This window comes from Mus caroli, chromosome 11 (genome assembly GCF_900094665.2).
Source record: "Mus caroli chromosome 11, CAROLI_EIJ_v1.1, whole genome shotgun sequence".
In the NCBI taxonomy this organism is placed as follows: domain Eukaryota; kingdom Metazoa; phylum Chordata; class Mammalia; order Rodentia; family Muridae; genus Mus; species Mus caroli.
This window is the reverse complement of record NC_034580.1, coordinates 105,941,042-105,954,357: the sequence shown is the minus strand read 5'-3', so window position 1 is coordinate 105,954,357 and position 13,316 is coordinate 105,941,042. Positions and strand designations below refer to the sequence as shown.

Genomic DNA, 13,316 nt, shown 5'->3' with positions numbered 1-13,316 from the left:
AAACCCCTTCAGCTCCTTGGGTCCTTTCTCTAGTTCCTTCATTGGGGACCCTGTGCTCAGTCCAATGGTTGGCTGTGAGCATTCACTTCTGTATTTGTCAGGCACTGGCAGAATCTCTCAGAAGCCAGCTATATCAGGCTCCCTTACAGTCATTTCTACAGGTAGCCTTTTACATACCTGTGAGGTTTCAAAGATGGAGAAGTCACTTTCTACTAGAAAATAAGTTCTTTTGTGTGTAAAAAGATGAATAGATTCATAATTCCATATATATGTATATATTCAGCATATGTACTGTATATATTCAGTATATATATATATGCACACACACACACACACACACACACACACACACATATATATATATATATATATTCAGTATATAATGAAAATACAGTATATAGTGTTTTGTCACATCCCAAAGTTTGTTATGAATTTAATTTAACCTGATGTGTCCCAGTTAACCATCTTATTTAATTTTACAAGGCTAATGTGATTTAATTCTGAAGCAGTAACAGAAAGCAAAATAAAATAAAAATGAATATTTTGGATGCTCAGCCATTGACTAGGAAATCTCTTTTTGATCCTCAAGTATTTTTTTCTTCTCCTACTCTACTTAGCTCTTGAACTGATCAGACAGACTCTTTCACCTATGGAATAGGTCCAGTTATTTACTCTCCATTATGATATGATGATAAGAATTGCTGCCATACACACACACATACACACACAAACACCAGCTAAAAATTATGGATGCCAAGGTGTCTTTTATTAAAAATTTATTTGTGTGTGTGTGTGTGTGTGTGAGTGTGTGTGTGTGTATGTGTACGTGCACACATACACGTGAGTACCTGTGTTCAGGCCCCTACAGAGGTCAGAAGTGGGTATCAGATACACTGTCAACTGAAGCTATAGGTGTTTATGAGCCAACCAGTGTAGGTGCTGGAAGTAGAACATGAGTCCTCTGCAAGAGCAGCAAGTTCTAAGGCAGCTCTTCAACACCATCAGTCAGTTTTCTTACTGTCGTTGTTTAACCATAAAATGCATTATCCTTAGATTTTAGCTTCCATGAAGAGCATCTTTTCTTGCCCCCATCCCCAGGTCAGCAAGGTCTTACCCGACTGCCACTCCTTCACTAAGTTCTTTTTTCATCTAATGTGTGTCTCATTTAGAACACACATTCACATAATACTACCCGAGGAACCAACTATACCACTCCTGGGTATATACTCAAAAGATGTTCCAACATATAACAAGGACACATGCTCCACTCTGTTCATAGCAGCCTTATTTATAATAGCCAGAAGCTGAAAAGAACCCAGATGTCCTTCAATAGAGGAATGGATTTAAAAAAATGTGATACATTTACACAATGGAGTACTACTCATTTATTAAAAACAATAAATAATGAAATTCTTAGGCAAATGGATGGAACTAGAAAATATCATCCTGAGTGAGGTAACCTAGTCACAAAAGAACATACATGGTATGCACTCACTGATAAGTAGATATTAGCCCCAAAACACCCAAGATACAATTCACAGACCACATGAAGCTCAAGAAGAAGGAAGACCAAAGTGTGGATGCTTTCAGTGCTTCTTAGAAGGGGGAACAAAATACTCATGGAGTAAATACAGAGATAAAGTGTGAAGCAGAGATTGAAAGAAAGGCCATCCAGAGACTGCCCCATGTGGGGATCCATTCCATATACGGTTGCCAAACGCAGATACTATCTATTGTGGATGCCAAGAAGTGCATGCTGACAGGAGCCTGATATAGCTGTCTCCTGAGAGGCTCTGCCAAATCCTGACAAATACAGAGGTGGATGCTCCCAGTCAACCATCAGACTGATCTCTGCGTCCCCAACGGAGGAGTTAAATGAAGGACTGAAGGAGCTGAAGAGGTTTGTAAGCCCATAGGAAGAACAACAATGTCAACCAACCAGAACACCCAGAATTTCCAGGGACTAAACCACCAACCAAAGAGTACACATGGAGGGACCTATGGCTCCAGCCGCATGCATATATAATAGAGGATGGCCTTGTCAAGCATCAATGGGAGGAGAGGCCCTTGGTCCTGTGAACGCTTGATGCCCCGGTGTATGGGGAATGCAAGGGTGGATAGGCAGGTGGGTGAGAGGGGGAACACCCTCATAGAAGCGGGGAAGGGAGATGTGATAGGGGGTTTCTTGGGGGGGGGAGACCGGGAAAGGGGATAACATTTGAAATGTAAATAAAGAAAATATCCAATTTAAAAAATAAAAAAGAACACACATTCACTGTACTAAACATGATTACTTAAGTGAGTTGTAGTTCTATATAATTTCGTGGTTCAGTCAACATCTGTAATCTAGGCAGCCAGGCAGTTTGACTTTCAGGGATATGGCCGAATGTAATAGTTATAATCCATGAAATAGCTAAGCTGTTTTTGTTTGTTTGTTTGTTTGTTTGTTTGTTTGTTTGTTTGTTTGTATTTTAAATAATGCAATCATTTGTCTATAACTTACTGGGTTACTTTCGATTTCCAGCTCTTACGTTTAGATTATGATGTGAATTCAAATGCAGACCCCATGGGCAACCCCAATGAAGTCATTGGCACAATCTTCATGCTGTTCTTTGATGGTGTCTTCTACCTGCTCTTAACATTCTACTTTGAGAAGGTTTTACCAAGTAAGTCCTTCCAGGATAAGACTTACTGGCATGCTTGTAAATCTCATTTCTTTTTAATTGATTATAGTTTTTACATAATGAGATTTTTAAGGTACGTCCTTCAAGCACATCACCCATGACTCGAGAATACCTATTTACAGGATAGACAGTGAGCATAGTCACTCAGGGGGGATCTGGATTTTGTACTTGTGGAATATGCAGCCTCTTAGATGAGTGTGTATGTTGTTAATTTCTCTTTGTCTATCTCTTTTTCCTTCCTATACTTAGGGACTTTAGTTCCTTAATGTCTGTAGTTGCCTATAGATCTGTAGTTCTAAGTTCTTTCTGCACATATGAGCCACACAATGAGCTTTATTATTTAACTGATGAATAAGTATGGATATACATCATCTGTACTATGAAACATTATATACTTTGGAACATAGCTACATTGTGAATTACTCAGTTGAGCTTGTCGATATATATGTATTACCTTCCTGTTTGTGTTTGTGGTAACCTACTTTTTGAGATTTTTTCAAGAGTACAAGACACTGTTATTAACTCTAGCACCATGTTCTGAGATAGCTTAAATTCACTACTCCCCTTTTTACTGAAATCCTATGAGGGTTTGACAAAAATCTCCTAAGTCTGTCTCTGCTATTTTGGCCCCCATGGTTGCTGTTATACTCTGAGTTTTTGAATTCAACTCTTTATTTGCACAGATATCAGATGAGATGGCATTTTCCCTCTTTCACTTAAGCAAATTAAGTATGAATTTAATTGTTCTTTCTTTTGGACATTGGCCAAAACCTTGAGCAATTTGTGATACAATTCATTTTTTCTCAAGGATCAATTTTAAAAATTCAATCTAATTTGATATATATGCTTTTCCCATATATGCTTAACAATATTTTATATTGCTTTGATACTTCCAATATATGTGTGTGTGTGTATGCATGTATATGTGTATATAATTATACATATATACGTATATATGTATATACGTATATATGTATATACGTATATACGTATATACGTATATACGTATATANTATATGTATATATGTATATATGTATATATGTATATATGTATATATGTATATATGTATATATGTATATATGTATATATGTATGTATGTATGTATGTATGTATGTATGTATATATGTATATATGTATATATGTATATATACACACACATATATATATATGAAGTAATACATAAAAGATATATATATATATATATATCTTTTATGTATTACTTCATTTTAAGGAGATATATTTTTGCCAAGTGTAGAGCTGTAAGCTGGCAGGTTTGTTTTTATTTCAACAGTGAAAGCTTACTGATTTTAATCTCATTTAAATGTATGCCATCACCATCTTCCGACTCCTATGGTCCTCAGCAGGAAGTGCCTGTTCATTCTTATCTTTATTTCCTTTTTTTATGTTCATTTATTTCAGCATCTTTTTATGATTTTTTTCTTTTCATTGCTTTTAAACCTTCTGATTTTAAAATGAATTTGTGTCCTGTGTGTATGTGTCAATGTGTGTGTGTGTGTGTGCATATGTGTGAGCAAGAACTCATGTTTAGAGGTGGAGAGAGGCTTAAAATGGTGGCTGATCCAATGTGCAATTGCACTGGCTCAACAGGTGAATATGGACGTCGACACCCACCCTTGTTTTTCCTGAAGTCCTCATTTTGGTCAGGACAAAATCCAGCCAATCAGACTGCCCTTGACAATGAAACAGACTATGCGTTTTCTGATCACTCTTTTGAACCCGTGTCTACAGAATTCCATGGGAAGGAAGCCATCAGGTAAGATCAGATGTAGTGCAGATAGTCACAGCTATGTGAGTTTGTGAGTGACAGCCATGTCATGAGCAGGAATAGAAGTTCCCAGCAGCCCTGTCTGTCTTCCATCTTTCACATTCTTTCTGTCTCCTATTCTTCTATGTTCCTTGAGCCTGGGCAGCTGAGAGTGTTGTTATTTTCCAATTTCTAATCCTAACTTTCAATTTCTAATATGGAGCCTGCCCCATAGATACCCTTCTTGCCCTGCTTTTGGTTAATTTTTAACCTCAGGCAAAGAAAGTCATATAAGACACTGCTTTTTGTCTACTAGTCTCTATTGTTGCCTCTCTGGCATCTCAATGAACAAAAAGTGAGGAGAAAGAATAGAGCATTAGCGTTAAGGTGGAAGTGAGAAATCTGTTTTTTCTTTCTTTTTATTTAAAATATCCTTATTTTCATGCTTTTGTGTTTTGGTCATTATTTACCCTCCCCACCTCTCCCCAGATCCTGCCAACCTCTCTACCTACCTAACTTCACACATTATGACCTTTCTCTTTCTCAGCCCTCCCATCATAAAATCAAACCAACCAAACAAAAACTAATAAGAAAAAAAAAGGTCAAAAGAAGACAAAATGAAACAACACCCTCCCCCAAAAGAACCTATCATGTGCATTTTGTGTTGGCCTGCCCTAGAGTGTGGTTGAGATACTCAGTGGTACTCCATGGGAGAAAAAGGATTTTCCCTCTCCAGCAGGTATCAGCTGCAAATAGCTTCTTGGTTCGAATGAGATCCCATGTCCACTTCTTCTCCATGCTGGGGTTTTGTTATGTTTGAACCTGTGCAGGGCTTGTGTATTCAGTCACACTCTCTTGGAGTTCATGTGTGCATCAGCCCTGTTGTGTCTAGAACAGTGGTTCTCAACCTTCCTAGCACTGTGACCCTTTAATATAGTTCTTCACGTTGTGGTGACCCCCCCGCCCCCCAACCATAAAATTATCTTGGTGTTACTTCATTAGTGTAATTTTTCTACTGCTAAGTAATATAAATATCTGATATGCAGGATATCTCATATGTGACCCCAAATGGGTCATGACCACAGTTTGAGGAACACTGCTCTAGAAAATGCTGTTTCCTTTGATTTATCACCATTTTTGGGTCTTACAGTCTTGCTGCATATTCTTCCTCATTGCTCCAGGAGCCTTGCTTGAGGGGAGGGGCTTGATAAAGACATTTCCTTTAGGGTTGATTGAGCCAAAGTCTCTCACTACACACAATGCCTAGTTGTCTCTGTGTTAATTACCATCTGCTGGGGAAACAGCTGTGAAAAAAATCTATTTTAACCATTGTTTCAGAAAAGAGAGTTGGGGCAAAAAACAAAAACAAAAAACCCCAAATGTATATTTACCTGATAGAATACAACCAGATAGGTCGCATGGCAATGTTTCCAGAGCCAGCATGATTTTAAATTGCAATGTATAGACTTTAGTGTTTAGCAGTACTTAAAATTATTAATATTTACACCCCTCTTAGTGGCCATAATCTTCATTATATAATGAATAGCATCCAATACTTTTCATGGGCCACTTCTTCAACATGCAACATGAAACACTTTGTTAGTCTTCAAACTAACTGCAGTGTATACACTGTTAGTATTACTCCTTTCAGAGTTCTAAGAAATAGCTATATTTGTTGGCTAGTTCATGGTTAGACTCTAGTGATGGCTAGCACCTCTGATTCTGTTCATGGCATTTCTTCTTGTTGCCCTTCGATACTGCCTGGCTGACCTGAAGAGATTCTGGACTTTATGCAGATGTTTTCTCTAATATCTGTAAAGTGTTAGTTTCCTACTTTGCCTTGCTATGGTAGCTGTCCATGTTGTATCATTTTCTAGCTTACCCTATCACTACGTATGGTTTAGCTCAGGAAAAATGCTCACAGTGGCTTGAACAGTGTCCAGGTCTCAGCCCACACCAAAGGAAGCAGCCTTTTCTCTAGGTGAGATCAGGCTTTAAAACACTGGTCCAAGTACCATTGCTGTCTAACCACAGCTAAGTGAAGCTCACATGCTATCCCTTATATCTTTGCAAGCCAAATCCGAGTAAAGATTTCAGCCAGACTAGGAGTTAGATAATAAAGAAAACCATTGCTTCTTAAACAGTTTATCTCTTGCTCTCTTTCTCAGAATCAGAAATCTTACAAAAGACTACATACAAAAGTCTAAGCGCACAGAAGCTTTGAAAGGTAAGTAACTAAGATAGAAAAATATGGTTTTGAGTCAGTTAACTTTTCTCTCCGTGAGCAATTCTAGACTGTGTAAGTGGATGTTGAATCCCCTGACCCCCAAGCCCCACAACTGAACTAACATTGACATGCTGTGTAATTTTGAGTATTAACTTTGAGTATTAATTTTGATTTAATAAGTGAATGCATGTATACTTTTATAAATTCTAGTGACACTATAAATACGCAGGCACTATATGAGCCCTGAATTAAACCTACATTTGTGATTTTATACCTTCATGCTGTTTTCCTCCCAGATCTGACACTGGATGTATATAAAGGCCAGATTACTGCGATCCTTGGTCACAGTGGAGCTGGGAAATCAACACTGTTAAATGTCCTGAGTGGGTTGTGTGTTCCCACCAAAGGTAAGAGACAGTCTTTCCTCTAAGTTGGCAAGTGAATCATCTGTGCTTTTGTTAGACATCTGAGCATTAAGGTCAGACAGAGATAATTAAACTCCCAGCTATTGACCCATAATCTCTATTACTCTTTTACAAAATGTATATGGTATTAACTGAAATGTACAGAACTTTAGTATTTTAGAATACTCAAAATTTTATAGAATTAACAGTTTCAATAGATATTGATCACACTTTTCTGTATAGATAAAGTAACCTTGAAAATTAGCAACCTTTAAAATATGACTGGAAAGGTCTCTCAATCTCACTGTTTTGACTGTAGCTTATGACCTAGACTGGCTTTACCTACATGTCTGAGACTTTAGCTGGGCTATTCTCCCCCTTCCCCTTCTCCCCTCCCTTCCCTCTCCATCTCCTTCACCCTCTCCCTCTCCTTCTCCCTCTTCCCTCTCTCCCCTCTCCCCACCTCTTCCCTCTCTTCCCCCTCTCTCCTTCTTTCTCCCCCTTCTCCCCTGCTCGTTCTTTCTCTCTCTCTCTCTCTCTCTCTCTCTCTCTCTCTCTCTCTCTCTCTCTCTCCCCCTCTCTCTCCCCCCTTTCTCTCCCTCTCTTGCTCTCTCTCTCATCCGTCTTTCTGGGAAATTTCTAGGGATGAAGTTCTACGGTCTTTGAGCTGCAAAACAGAATCAATGCCAATGCAAAACAACTTTTCCTTGTTCTCTGATTGCTATTGGCTCAGATTCCATTGTTAAAAGCAAGTTGCATGTGTAGTCAAGGGGGCAGAGAGGTTGATCTCATTTCTTGATGATAAAACATAGGATGTATCATATTCTCAAATACAGGTGAGATCAAAATACTAAAATGAAATTTAGAAAAGATGATCACAGGAGTAAGATTAAATCGCATATCTAATTTCATTTGGTAAAGTTTTTTTTTTTTAAGTTACATTAAGGATGCTGTGTTTTCTTGATAATGTCTTTTGAAACCCTTATTTATAGGTTGGGTCACTATCCATAATAACAAACTCTCAGAAATGACTGACTTGGAAAATATCAGCAAGCTCACTGGAGTTTGTCCACAATGCAATGTGCAATTTGACTTCCTCACTGTAAGAGAAAATCTTAGGCTATTTGCTAAAATAAAAGGGATTCAAGCCCACGAAGTGGATAACGAGGTACAAGATGTGTTAAACTAACATAAAAATTTTAATTTTTTTTTGTAAAACACTTATTCCTTTTTACTTTGATTTTGGTTGCATCAACTCACTGACACATCATTATATAAAGGCTGGCTGCAAAAATATAGGAATAAGCTACACTCACATGTAACCTGTGATGTTCTCCTAGATCACTAAATATATTCCTTCCATCTTCACAAATCTTAGATAAGTAATGGAATTTCTTCATGTTCAAATGAGATTGAATTATGAAGAGGTTAATAGTTTCCCCCAAGTTGTAGGTCAAGTAAGCATGAATTCATATAAAACCGAACAGATTACTCTGCTTATCATTATTCTTTATCGTGTCGTGTATAAAGACATTTTAGTTACGGTTTGAATGTTCTTTTTGTACATGGGTAGGTACAAAGAGTTTTGCTGGAATTGGACATGAAAAATACTCAGAATATTCTTGTTCAAAACCTAAGTGGCGGACAGAAGAGAAAGCTGACGTTTGGAATCGCCATTTTAGGAGACCCTCAGGTAAGTCAGGCTGGATTCGTTGATAAATTCAATCTGGAATCAAAGAATCTCCTCATCCAGAAAGGGCACTGTGATGGAGATCATACAGCGGAGGGGCCCATACAGCGGAAGGAACCATACAGCGGAGGGAACCATACAGCGGAGGGAACCATATAGCGGAGGGGTCCATACAGCGGAGGGGCCCATACAGCGGACCAGTAAACTAAGTGCATTCCTAGCCTCTGTGTTCCGTGCTCCAGTAGTTAGTGAGGTTATTTCCTTTGATTCCTCCTCTAGATTTTCCTACTGGATGAGCCCACCGCTGGCCTGGATCCCTTTTCAAGGCACCGGGTATGGAATCTTCTGAAGGAGCGCAGAGCAGACCGTGTGGTCCTCTTCAGCACGCAGTTCATGGATGAGGCTGACATCCTGGCTGGTAATGGCTGGCTCCCTTAGGCATCATGATGAGGGCTTAGGTCTGAAAAATCTCAAATCATTTTCTTTGCTACTGCTATTGTGTTGTTAGATGCTATGACGGAGGACGAGGAGCTCATTCTGACAAAAGTCTGAGGTGTCTATAGCCCCTCATATTTATAGCATCATGGTGACACAATGTCCTTCCTAGGAAGCTCACTAATTGCAAGACACATGTCATTAAGTTGAATTGCATATTTGAATAAATCAACTTGAAAGATCTGTGCCCAGCCAGCTAGAAAACATGTTAATGCTTATCTGCATAAAAAATGTTCATGTAATTCGTTCTGTTAAGGTGTCTGACATATGAATCATCTACATAATCATCAAAGGTTTTGTTGTTTTTTGAGCCATAATTGCATTCTACTAAGTTGTACAAACTCCTATGCAGTTCATTACACCTCATATTTCTCTAAAGTAAAAGATTTCTTCCTCTTCAGATAGGAAAGTGTTCATCTCCAAGGGGAAGCTGAAGTGTGCAGGATCTTCTTTGTTTCTGAAGAAGAAATGGGGGATTGGTTATCACTTAAGGTAGGCTTTCTAGTGGAATATGGGGGTAGACTGGAATTGAGCTGGAGCAAAAGGGGTTGCTGGCTGGAATCATTGCACAGGGATGGGGAGGAGTTAAGAGCAATAAATGGGGGTGAATACAATCGGCATCGTATACATGTATGAACATTTCAAAGATTTAATAAAAATGTTTACTCATATGTATAAAATTCATGTGTGTGTGTGTGTGTGTGTGTGTGTGAGTACATGTGTGCATTCCTGTGTGCATGTAAGAAGAGGTGAAGGGTGAAAGGGTGGGGAAGACTGGAATAGAAGATGCCTGGCATACTATAGAGAAATTTGAGAAAGCCAAGCACAGATGTCTCCACTATTTGATTATTCCAAAGTCCTACAACTTTCCCAAACCCAACACTACTGTATTTAACATCATTACTGTCACTAACCTAGAATAGTAATACTGTCTCTTAACTAAAGTCCTAGTTTGTAAGTAGCATATTTTCATTGCCTGACTTATTTCTTTAAGTTTGCATGACCTGTTTTTTCACATCGAATTTATAGATGCTCTCCCCTGGTTGTTTTTGGGTGTCAGAGACTATTTTCAAGCAACCTATTTTAATTCTTGAATAACAGCTTGCAGCTGAGCGAAACGTGTGTGCATGAAAGAATAACATCACTTGTCAAACAGCACATCCCCGATTCCAAGTTGTCAGCAGAAAGCGAAGGGAAACTGAGCTACATATTACCCCTGGAAAGAACAAACAAGTTTCCAGGTAATTCATTAGCTGTGAGCTATAAATGAAATCCACAATAATAATGAGTAACATGTAGCGTCAGATTGCTGTGCATGAAGTATAGTACTAAGCGTTTGAGAGGAAGCATCACTCAGAATTAATAATAATAATAATAATAATAATAATAATAAAAGCTTGACGCAATGACTGTCACACCTCAGAGACAGGAAATGGGAGCAGAGGGTGAAGTTAATTTGCAAATGTCACTATTTTAAAGGTGAAAAGGGGGAGGGGGAGGAGGTGGGGGGATAGGGTTTTGGGAGAGGAAACCAAGAAAGGGGATAACATTTGAAATGTAAATAAAGTATCTAATAAAAAAAGGTAAAAAAAAATTGAGTTCTGCCTCCATCCCCATTCTGTCAGAAGTGACTATGTGTTAAATCCTTTGGTCTTTGTTTCAAATGCTAGAACCTTTTAGGTTTCCTGAACTCCTCACAGTGGTCGTGCTAAGTGTAGGTTCCCAGTAGCAGTGTCTTCCTAACGCAGAATAGGAGTGACTAATAAGACGGACTCTTATTAGTACTTTCATTTTGAAAACTGAGTTGCATGTGTCTTACCAGACAACAGAGAATAAAGGACAACATACCTTGGGTACGAAAAACATAAGAGAACAAAGCAAATAAGTAACAATAATAAAAATAGGAATTTACCAAAACCTTGAAGGAGTCTGTCAGTGAGTGTATAAGCACCTGGGTCACAGCTGTATACACTGACATCCAGCAGAGTAAAAATGATTGCACAGTCAGTTTGACAGGTGAACCCTTTCATAAACATTTAGAAATAATTAAATGCTGGAAACATTGTATCAGGATGCCCAGTGACTTTTAAATCTCTTGTTTGCTTTTCCTAGGCTTTCAATATCACTGATGTATTATGTCGATCTGTGAGGGGTTGTACATTGGCAATGGACTTAGTGATTGGAAACTTGGCTTCACTCACTGGCTAAAAGTCCTATTTTGTGTTTTGGTTTTTTTGTTGGTTTGTTGTATGTTTTGTTTTGGGCCATGACTTTAGAAAATATCCTTGTTTTCAGGTCAGTAGGATAATCGTGCTTGGTTTTCAGTGCATTTGTTTCAAATCACTAGGGACTAAGAGAATCTTCTATTGTGTAAGGAGACATCATGACCATGGCAACTTTTATAAAAGAAAGTGTTTCACTGGAGACTTGTTTACAATTTTAAAGAGTTGATCCATGACCATCAGTGTGGGGAGCATGGCAGTAGGTTGGCATGATGCTGGAGCAGCAGCTGAGAGCTTTACAACCTGATCCAGACTGGGCCTGATGTGGGCTTTTGAACCAACCATCAAAGTTCACCCACACACACACCCAAGAATTCACTTCCTCCATCAAATACATACTTATTCCAGCAAGAACACACTTCCTAATCCCCGCTCCTAATCCCTAATCTTTAAACTCCTGACTAAGAATTCAAATATATGAACCTCTGGGGACCACTGTTCTCATTCAAATCACCACAGGCAGATAACTTACTAAGTGAGAAAATTCAATCACACACTTTGTTTGAAAATCTAAATCAGATTTAAAATCACAAGGAAGTGTTGATTGAAATACAACACTTCCGTTTAAAAGGATCGTATAATCTAAAAACCAACCAGACAAAAAACCAAGCTTCAGGTAGAGTGAAACTTGGCTGTCAATGCTTACTAACCACTGAAGATGGTGACAGTCCCTCAGCCAGCAATAGTTAGCTACCAACAGCACCTCAGGGAGGGTGACGTCTCATGAGCACCTTTCCATCCATGAATGAGCATCGAAGGGCCCAGTCTTGTACAGGTATAGTTCAGGTAGCCAGAAGTGCTCTATGTACATTGCTGCAATACCCATGTCATATCCAGAGTGTGTTGGGGAGGGGTGCATGCGTGCTACAATTTGAATTTGGTCAGAGGACAATTTGTTCGAAGAGTCTTCCTTTCAACCTTCTAGATTTCAGGAAGTAAAGGAAGGTCACCTGATTTGGTCGCAAGTGCCTTTACTTAGTGATCTCTCTGGCTCCAGCTCCATGAACTTTCCTGAAATCTTCATAACTTATTTTTTTTTGTGATGGCTTAATTCAAAGAATTATAGTTATGTGCAGACACCACATTTTCTTTATCAATCCATCAGTTGATAGAAATCTAAGTTTTATTCTATTTTCCTATCCATTGTGAACACAGGGCACTAAACATAAATGTATAGATGTAATGGGATATCAAGGCCTCTGAGTGTATACACCCAGAAACAGTCAGTCATAAGGTGGTTCTATTTTGTTTGGTTGGTTTGTTTGTTTGTTAGCTTTTTGAGAAATCGTCACATGTCCATAGTTGCTAAACCGACTCATCAGCAGTGAATAGGGGTGCAACTTCCCTGCAACTTTCCCCACATCCTAGCCAGCACCTGCTATATTCTTTTTTAATTTTATTATTACATTTTTATGATCTCATTTCTGACTGGGATGAGGAGGGATGTCACAGTATTTTTAATTTGAATTTCCCTGATGACCTCATTTTAAAAAGTGTTCGTTAGATCTTTATAGGGATCTCGAGAGATGTCCAGACCTGGGAATTGAGAACTATGGCGTTTCTATAACAACACTGACTGAGGTCTTTCTGAAACTGGAAGGAAAATCATCTATTGACCAGTCAGGTAGGTAAAAGGAACAGAAGCCATCATTCTGTGTCCATTTCAATATAACGTTTGTTCTTCTTTCTTCTTTCTTCTTTCTTCTTTCTTCTTTCTTCTTTCTACTTTCTTCTTTCTTCTTTCTTCTTTCTTCTTTCTTCTTTCTTC

At 38.5% G+C, this 13,316-nt stretch overlaps 1 protein-coding gene across 4 annotated transcripts in view; it reads left to right on the top strand.

The window, feature by feature from the left end:
- LOC110304545 (ATP-binding cassette sub-family A member 8-A) overlaps nucleotides 1-13,316 on the top strand; it is a 74,934-nt gene that overhangs the window by 21,178 nt on the left and 40,440 nt on the right. For all 4 annotated transcript variants that reach the window (XM_021175944.2, XM_029483601.1, XM_029483600.1 and 1 more), the window contains 10 exons: nucleotides 2,525-2,666; nucleotides 4,294-4,459; nucleotides 6,619-6,677; nucleotides 6,974-7,084; nucleotides 8,074-8,249; nucleotides 8,655-8,774; nucleotides 9,051-9,189; nucleotides 9,668-9,758; nucleotides 10,368-10,507; nucleotides 13,053-13,172. In XM_021175944.2, coding sequence (XP_021031603.1) covers nucleotides 2,525-2,666; nucleotides 4,294-4,459; nucleotides 6,619-6,677; nucleotides 6,974-7,084; nucleotides 8,074-8,249; nucleotides 8,655-8,774; nucleotides 9,051-9,189; nucleotides 9,668-9,758; nucleotides 10,368-10,507; nucleotides 13,053-13,172 — 1,264 coding nt within the window. The remainder of the gene's footprint in view (nucleotides 1-2,524; nucleotides 2,667-4,293; nucleotides 4,460-6,618; nucleotides 6,678-6,973; nucleotides 7,085-8,073; nucleotides 8,250-8,654; nucleotides 8,775-9,050; nucleotides 9,190-9,667; nucleotides 9,759-10,367; nucleotides 10,508-13,052; nucleotides 13,173-13,316) is intronic.